The sequence below is a fragment of the Triticum dicoccoides genome, chromosome 3A (assembly GCF_002162155.2).
Source record: "Triticum dicoccoides isolate Atlit2015 ecotype Zavitan chromosome 3A, WEW_v2.0, whole genome shotgun sequence".
Lineage (NCBI taxonomy): Eukaryota > Viridiplantae > Streptophyta > Magnoliopsida > Poales > Poaceae > Triticum > Triticum dicoccoides.
The window spans coordinates 203,299,302-203,308,962 of record NC_041384.1 but is presented as its reverse complement, the minus strand read 5'-3'; the positions used below and the strand labels follow the sequence as shown (position 1 = coordinate 203,308,962).

The 9,661-nt window shown below is 47.6% G+C and overlaps 1 protein-coding gene across 1 annotated transcript in view; it reads left to right on the top strand.

Annotated features, from left to right (window-relative positions):
• The first annotated feature begins 8,540 nt into the window (after positions 1-8,540).
• LOC119267855 (ABC transporter F family member 4-like) overlaps positions 8,541-9,661 on the top strand; it is a 3,526-nt gene continuing 2,405 nt past the window's right edge. The window contains exon 1 of the mRNA XM_037549291.1: positions 8,541-9,661. Within this exon, the coding sequence (XP_037405188.1) occupies positions 8,650-9,661 (1,012 nt within the window). The 5' untranslated portion in view covers positions 8,541-8,649.

Genomic DNA, 9,661 nt, shown 5'->3' with positions numbered 1-9,661 from the left:
GTTGAAAATCATCGTAACAAGAAAATAAAGTTTCTACGATCTGATCATGGAGGAGAATATTTGAGTTATGAGTTTGGTCTACATTTGAAACAATGCAGAATAGTTTCGCAATTCACACCACCTGGAACACCACAGCGTAATGGTGTGTCCGAACGTCGTAATCGTACTTTACTAGATATGGTGCAATCTATGATGTCTCTTACTGATTTACCGCTATCATTTTGGGGTTATGCTTTAGAGACGGCCGCATTCACATTAAATAGGGCACCATCGAAATCTGTTGAGACGACGCCTTATGAACTATGGTTTGGCAAGAAACCAAAGTTGTTGTTTCTGAAAGTTTGGGGCTGCGATGCTTACGTGAAAAAGCTTCAACCTGATAAGCTCGAACCCAAATCAGAAAAAATGTGTCTCCATAGGATACCCAAAGGAGACTGTTGGGTACACCTTCTATCACAGATCCGAAGGCAAGACTTTTGTTGCTAAATTCGGAGTTTTTCTAGAGAAGGAGTTTCTCTCAAAAGAAGTGAGTGGGAAGAAAGTAGAACTTGATGAGGTAACTGTACCTACTCCCTTATTGGAAAGTAGTTCATCGCAGAAACCGGTTTCTGTGACACCTACACCAATTAGTGAGGAAGTTAATGATGATGATCATGAAACTTCAGATCAAGTTGTTACTGAACCTCGTAGGTCAACCAGAGTAAGATCCACACCAGAGTGGTACGGTAATCCTGTTCTAGAAGTTATGTTACTAGACCATGACGAACCTACGAATTATGAAGAAGCGATGGTGAGCCTAGATTCCGCAAAATGTCTTGAAGCCATGAAATCTGAGATGGGATCCATGTATGAGAACAAAGTGTGGACTTTGGTTGACTTGCCCGATGATCGGCAAGAAATTGAGAATAAATGGATCTTCAAGAAGAAGACTGACGCTGACGGTAATATTACTGTTTATAAAGCTCGACTTGTCGCAAATGGTTTTCGACAAGTTCAAGGGATTGACTATGATCAGACCTTCTCACCCGTAGCGATGCTTAAGTCTGTCCGAATCATGTTAGCAATTGCCGCATTTTATGATTATGAAATTTGGCAAATGGATGTCAAAACTGCATTCCTAAATGGATTTTTGGAAGAAGAGTTGTATATGATGCAACCGGAAGGTTTTGTCGATCCAAAGGGAGCAAACAAAGTGTGCAAGCTCCAGTGATCCATTTATGGACTGGTGCAAGCCTCTCAGAGTTGGAATAAACGCTTTGATAGTGTGATCAAAGCATTTGGCTTTGTACAGATTTTTGGAGAAGCCTGTATTTACAAAACGGTGAGTGGGAGCTCTGTAGCATTTCTGATATTATATGTGGATGACATATTGTTGATTGGAAATGATATAGAATTTCTGGATAGCATAAAGGGATACTTGAATAAGAGTTTTTCAATGAAAGACCTCGGTGAAGCTGCTTATATATTGGGCATCAAGATCTATAGAGATAGATCAAGACGCTTAATTGGACTTTCACAAAGCACATACCTTGACAAAGTTTTGAAGAAGTTCAAAATGGATCAAGCAAAGAAAGGGTTCTTGCCTGTGTTACAAGGTGTGAAGTTGAGTAAGACTCAATGCCCGACCACTGCAGAAGATAGAGAGAAAATGAAAGATGTTCCCTATGCTTCAGCCATACGCTCTATCATGTATGCAATGCTGTGTACCAGACCTGATGTGTGCCTTGCTATAAGTCTAGCAGGGAGGTACCAAAGTAATCCAGGAGTGGATCACTGGACATCGGTCAAGAACATCCTGAAATACCTGAAAAGGACTAAGGATATGTTTCTCGTTTATGGAGGTGACAAAGAGCTCATCATAAATGGTTACATTGATGCAAGCTTTGACACTGATCCGGATGATTCTAAATCACAAACCGGATACGTGTTTACATTGAACGTGGAGCTGTCAGTTGGTGCAGTTCTAAACAAAGCGTCGTGGCGGGATCTACGTGTGAAGTGGAGTACATAGCTGCTTCGGAAGCAGCAAATGAAGGAGTCTGGATGAAGGAGTTCATATCCGATCTAGGTGTCATACCTAGTGCATCGGGTCCAATGAAAATCTTTTGTGACAATACTGGTGCAATTGCCTTGGCGAAGGAATCCAGATTTCACAAGAGAACCAAGCACATCAAGAGATGCTTCAATTCCATCTGGGATTTAGTCCAGGTGGGAGACATAGAAATTTGCAAGATACATACGGATCTGTATGTTGCAGACCCGTTGACTAAGCCTCTTCCATGAGCAAAACATGATCAGCACCAAGGCTCCATGGGTGTTAGAATCATTACAGTGTAAACTAGATTATTGACTCTAGTGCAAGTGGGAGACTGAAGGAAATATGCCCTAGAGGCAATAATAAAGTTATTATTTATTTCCTTATATCATGATAAATGTTTATTATTCATGCTAGAATTGTATTAACCGGAAACATGGTACATGTGTGAATACATAGACAAACAGAGTGTCACTAGTATATCTCTACTTGACTAGCTCGTTGATTAAAGATGGTTATGTTTCCTAACCATAGACATGAGTTGTCATTTGATTAACGGGATCACATCATTAGGAGAATGATGTGATTGACTTGACCCATTCCGTTAGCTTAGCACCCGATCGTTTAGTATGTTGCTATTGCTTTCTTCATGACTTATACATGTTCCTATGACTATGAGATTATGCGACTCCTGTTTACCGGAGGAACACTTTGTGTGCAACCAAACATCACAACGTAACTGTGTGATTATAAAGGTGCTCTACAGGTGTCTCCGAAGGTACTTGTTGGGTTGGCGTATTTCGGGATTAGGATTTGTCACTCCGATTGTCGGAGAGGTATCTCTGGGCCCTCTCGGTAATGCACATCACTTAAGCCTTGCAAGCATTGCAACTAATGACTTAGTTGCGGGATGATGTATTACAGAACGAGTAATGAGACTTGCCGGTAACGAGATTGAACTAGGTATTGAGATACCGACGATCGAATCTCGGGCAAGTAACATACCGATGACAAAAGGAACAACGTATGTTGTTATGCGGTTTGACCGATAAAGATCTTCATAGAATATGTAGGAGCCAATATGAGCATCTAGGTTCCGCTATTGGTTATTGACCCGAGACATGTCTCGGTCATGTCTACATAGTTCTCGAACCAGTAGGGTCCGCACGCTTAACGTTTCGATGACAGTTATATTATGAGTTTATATGTTTTGATGTACTGAAGGTTGTTCGGAGTCTCGGATGTGATCACGGACATGATGAGGAGTCTTGAAATGGTTGAGACATGAAGATTGATATATTGGAAGACTATGTTTGGATATCGGAAGCGTTCCGGGTGAAATCGGGATTTTACCGGAGTACTGGAGGGGTTACCGGAACCCCCCGGGGGTTAAATGGGCCATAGTGGGCCTTAGTGGAGAATAGCAGAGGCGGCCAGGGCAAGGGCCGCGTGCCCCTCCCCCTAGTCCGAATAGGATAAGGAGAGGGGGGCGGCGCCCCCCTTTCCTTCTTCTCCTCCACCTCTTTCCCTCTCCACTCCTAGTCCAACAAGGAAAAGGGAGGGAGTCCTACTCCCGGTAGGAGTAGGACTCATCTTGGCGCGCCCCCTCTAGGCCGGCCGCACCTCCCCCTTGCTCCTTTATATACGGGGGCAGGGGGCACCCTAGAGACACAACAATTGATCGTTTAATCTTTTAGTCGTGTGCGGTGCCCCCTCCACCATAGTCCACCTCAATAATACCGTAGCGGTGCTTAGGCGAAGCCCTGCGTCGGTAGAACATCATCATCGTCACCACGCCGTCATGCTGACGAAACTCTCCCTCAACACTCGGTTGGATTGGAGTTCGAGGGACGTCATCGGGCTGAACGTGTGCTGAACTCGGAGGTGCCGCGCGTTCAGTAATTGATCGGTGGGATCGTGAAGACGTACGACTACATCAACCGCGTTGTGCTAACGCTTCCGCTTTCAGTCTATGAGGGTACATGGATAACACTCTCCCCTCTCGTTGCTATGCATCACCATGATCTTGCGTGTGCGTAGGATTTTTTTTGAAATTACTACGTTCCCCAACAGGAACAACGTATGTTGTTATGCGGTTTGACCGATAAAGATCTTCATAGAATATGTAGGAACCAATATGAGCATCCAGGTTCCGCTATTGGTTATTGACCGGAAGTGAATCTCGGTCATGTCTACATAGTTCTCGAACTCGTAGGGTCCGCACGCTTAGCGTTTGATGACGATTGGTATTATGAGTTTATGTGTTTTGATGTAGCGAAGGTAGTTTGGAGTCCAGGATGTGATCACGGACATAACGAGGAGTCTCAATGGTCGAGACATAAAGGTTGATATATTGGACGACTATATTCGGACACCGGAAATGTCCTGGAGAAGTTTCGAATAAACCTGGAGTGTCGAAGGGTTACCGGAACCCCCCGGGGGAACTAATGGGCCTCATGGGCCTTAGTGGAGGGAGAGAGGGGCGGCTAGGGCAGGCCGCACGCCCCTCCCCCTTGGGTCCGAATTGGACTAGGCAAGGGGGGCCCTTTCCTTCTCCCTCTCTCCTTCTCCTTCCTTTCCCCTCTCTTCCCTTGTTGGAAACCTACTAGGAATAGGATTCCTAGTAGGAATCCTACTTGGGGCGCTGCTACCTCCTGAGCACTGCATTGGTTTTCCCTTGAAGAGGAAAGGGTGATGCAGCAAAGTAGCGTAAGTATTTCCCTCAGTTTTTGAGAACCAAGGTATCAATCCAGTAGGAGGCTACGTGTGAGTCCCTCGCACCTACACAAAACAAATAAATCCTCGCAACCAACACGATAAGGGGTTGTCAATCCCTACACGGTCACTTACGAGAGTGAGATCTGATAGATATGATAAGATAATATTTTTGGTATTTTTATGATAAAGATGCAAAGTAAAATAAAAGGCAATGAAAATAACTAAGTGTTGGAAGATTAATATGATGGAAGATAGACCCGGGGGCCATAGGTTTCACTAGTGGCTTCTCTCAAGAGCATAAGTATTTTACGGTGGGTGAACAAATTACTGTTGAGCAATTGACAGAATTGAGCATAGTTATGAGAATATCTAGGTATGATCATGTATATAGGCATCACGTTCGAGACAAGTAGACCGACTCCTGCCTGCATCTACTACTATTACTCCACACATCGACCGCTATCCAGCATGCATCTAGAGTATTAAGTTCATAAGAATAGAGTAACGCTTTAAGCAAGATGACATGATGTAGAGAGATAAATTCATGCAATATGATAAAAAACCCATCTTGTTATCCTCGATGGCAACAATACAATACGTGCCTTGCTGCCCCTACTGTCACTGGGAAAGGACACCGCAAGATTGAACCCAAAGCTAAGCACTTCTCCCATTGCAAGAAAGATCAATCTAGTAGGCCAAACCAAACTAATAATTCGAAGAGACTTGCAAAGATAACCAATCATACATAAAAGAATTCAGAAGATCCAAATATTGTTCATAGATAAACTTGATCATAAACCCACAATTCATCGGTCTCAACAAACACACCGCAAAAGAAGATTACATCGAATAGATCTGCATGAGAGAGGGGGAGAACATTGTATTGAGATCCAAAAAGAGAGAAGAAGCCATCTAGCTAATAACTATGGACCCGAAGGTCTGAGGTAAACAACTCACACATCATCGGAGGGGCTATGGTGCTGATGTAGAAGCCCTCCGTGATCGATGCCCCCTCCGGCGGAGCTCCGGAACAGGCCCCAAGATGAGATCTCATGGATACAGAAAGTTACGGCGGTGGAATTAGGGTTTTGGCTCCGTTTTTGATCGTTTGGGGGTATGTAGGTATATATAGGAGGAAGGAGTACGTCGGTGGAGCAACAGGGGGCCCACGAGGGTGAAGGGCGCGCCTAGGGGGGGGGGGTAGGCGCGCCCCCTACCTCGTGACTTCCCTGTTGGTTGCTTGATGTAGGGTCCAAGTCTCCTAGATCATGTTCGTTCCGAAAATCACGTTCCCGAAGGTTTCATTCCGTTTGGACTCCGTTTGATATTTTTCTGCGAAACTCTGAAATAGGGAAAAAATAACAATTCTGGGCTGGGCCTCTGGTTAATAGGTTAGTCCCAAAAATAATATAAAAGTGAATAATAAAGCCCGATAATGTCCAAAACAGAAGATAATATAGCATGGAGCAATCAAAAATTATAGATACGTTGGAGACGTATCAGCGCGCCCCATGAGGGCCGGCCGGCCTCCCCCTTGCTCCTTTATATACGGGGGCAGGGGGCACCCTAGAACACACAAGTTGACAATTGTCTTAGCCGTGTGCGGTGCCCCCCTCCACAGATTTCCACCTCGGTCATATCGTTGTAGTGCCTAGGTGAAGCCCTGCATCGGTAACTTCATCATCACCGTCATCACCCCGTCGTGCTGACGAAACTCTCCCTCGGCCTCAACTGGATCAAGAGTACGAGGGACGTCATCGAGATGAACGTGTGCTGAACACGGAGGTGCCGTACGTTCGGTGCTGAGATCGGTCGAATCATGAAGACGTACGACTACATCAACCGCATTGTCATAACGCTCCCGCTTTCGGTCTACGATGGTACGTAGACATACTCTTCCCCTCTCGTTGCTATGCATCACCTAGATAGATCTTGCGTGATCGTAGAAATTTATTTGAAATTATTGTGTTCCCCAACAGTAACGAGCGCACACAATTTTGGATGTAGATATAATTACCAAGGATGCATCTGGACTTGATGAAGGCGCTCTGTGCCGGCAACATGAGCTCACCAATGATGCCAGTAAGTCTAGTGGACAGAACCTTTGCAATGAGCTTGGCGATGGAGTGGACAAGGTTAATTGGCCTGAAAGCTGTTAAGGAAGCAACACCACCCTTCTTGGGTAACAGCGCCACCATTGTCATGTTTATGTCCCAAAAATTTGATCATGCAAGCTAATAGAACTGATCGAACACCTTCATGACACCTGCCTTGATTATCTGCCAACAAGAGCAAAAGAAAACCCCATTGAAATTGTCTGGTCCCGACGCCTTCTCCTTCGGTGATGCCTGAACCGCAGCCTAGACCTCAGCTTCAGTAAAACGGGTTGTCCAACCCTTCTCCTTAGATGGACGACATTTCCAGCTCATCCCAGGTGATCGTGCAACCACGACGTCCCCTTGATCCCACGATCTTGCCAAAGCGATCATGGGCGGTCGCCTCCTTGTCGGCATGAGCGGCTGCCACACGATCACCATTCTGCAAGGTGTGTATGAAGTTTTTCCAGCGCCTGGAGCAAATCTTTACATTAAAAAATGACGTGTTTTGCATCCCATGCCAGCAGCTAAGTGATCCTTGAAGATTGACGTTTCCTTGCTTGCCGACAGCCGCAAGCCCGATCACATGTTGCTTTAGCGTCTTCCACAAGTTGAATTCCACCGGCGAAAGTCACCTCCTCTCTTGTGCCATATCTAGATGAAGGATGATCTCGTTGGCGATGTGAACTGAACTCTTGCATCGCTGAACAACTTGGAGCTCAAAATCTTGAGGTCACGGGCATCTCTATGCATCTTGGTCTTGACTGTGACGAAAGTACAACCGCTTCCCCACCATATAGAACCTCCACCTCGACCACCAATCGTTGTGATTGGAAGCCTCAACAATAGTCGATTGACCATCTTCTGCCGCTCCTTGCTCATCGAGCTGCTATTCCTTGCTCATGGAGCCGCCACTGCTCTTCCTTGACGGTCGCCTCTGCCCAACTCATTTGTGTGCTGTGTCGTGTGTGCACGCAAAGCATGGTGTGTGCATGTGCATGTATATGGATGTGTGTGTGTGTGTAAATGTGATGTTGCTAACTGTAATGGCTTGATGTTTTGCTTTTGGACATGCTGCTGCTTGATGAGTTGCGCTGCTATATATGCTCTTTCTTCTTGCTTGAAGAACATGTGAAAAGTGAAAACTTCTAAAAGCATGCCAAGTTGCAAAAAAGAGAATTGTTCGTGCTCAAAATGTCCAAAGTTAGAGATGCAGCCTCCAAATTGTGCAATGTTTAGAATGTAATTGCATAAAAGGATTTATGGGTATACATGCCATGTCAATTGCAACTTTCATTGATTGATGTGCTTGGTAAATGGAATATGTATCCTTTTATAATGTTCATATCGTTTTCGTGTTCATATTTACGTCTATAACAATATGAAATTACTCGCATTGGTTAACCAACATAAACCAAGGGTCTTATAGACGTTTCAGCATACAACTCATGTCACAATCTCATACGGCAATCCTTTAAAAGAACGAAACGGCGGATTCTGCAGTTTCCTGAAATCTGATTTTGGGGAAGGTGGAGCTGAAAAGAGTCCCAAAATCTGCTTTTGGAGGGCGTGGAGCCGAGAGTGGCCTTTAGTTCGCACTTGGCCTCCAAATCCCAGAAGTTAACGGTCGAACGCCTCGTATTCTCTCTCACGCACGCTGCCTGCGGGCCCGTGCACCCGCTCCGCTCCCCTGATTTGTTGCAAAGTGCTCAAAACGCCCGAACCCTCCCACGATTTTGAAACCTCATTCACAGGCGAGGAGAAAAAAAACAGGAAACCCTCCGATCCCCACCCTCTCCAATGGCCGCTCCGCCGCCGACGCTCGCCCTGGCGGTGGAGAAGGGGCCACGGGCGGGGGAGACCCGGCAGTGCAGCGCGGGCGCCGCCCTCCGCGTCGGTCGCGTCGTCAAGGGCAACGATCTCGCCGTGCGCGACGGGGGCGCGTCGCAGCAGCACCTCGTCATCGAGTTCCTCCCGCCGCCCGGCGCCGGCTGGGCCGTCTCCGATCTCGGGTCCTCCAATGGCACCCTCCTCAACGGCAAGCCCCTCGCGCCCTCCGTCCCCGCCCCGCTCTCCCATGGGGACCTAATCAAGGTCGGCGATTCAACCGTGCTCGCCGTCTCCATCGCGCCTGATTCGGATCCCAAGCCTGTCGCCAACCCCAGTTCCAGGCGCTCCTCGCGGCAGACGGCGGTGGTGGCACCGATTGCGGCGGAGGAGAAGCCCCCTGCGGTGACCCGCCGTGGCGCACGAAAGAAAGCGCCGCCGGCCGCCCAGCACCCCGACACGCAGAAGGAAGATCCAGAGGCAGAGGGAGTGGCGGTGGATGAGAAGCCCCAGGTGGTTGCGCGCCGGGGAGGATGGCAGAAGCTGGCTGCAGCGGAGCCCCTATTTGAGATGGAGACTGTGAAGGCGCCTCGCCGTGGAGAGCAGAGGAAGCCCGTGGAGCCGTCTGCACCAGAGAATGAGGAGGTGGATAAGGAGGAGGCCACGGCGGTGCCGCGTCGTGGCAGACGGAAGAATGCTGCGCAGCCCCCTGAACTAGAGAAGGAAAAGGAGGAGGCCACAGTGGTGACGCGCCGTGGCAGACACAAGAATGTTGTGGGGCCGTCTGAACCAGAGAAGGAAGAGGAGGAGGAGGCCACGGCGGTGACACGCCGTGGCAGGCAGAAGAATGTTGTGGGGCCCTCTGAACCAGAGAAGGAAGAGGAGGAGGAGGCCATGGCGGTGACACGCCGTGGCAGGCAGAAGAATGTTGTGGAGCCCTCTGAACCAGAGAAGGAAGAGGAGGCCACAGCGGTGACACGCCGTG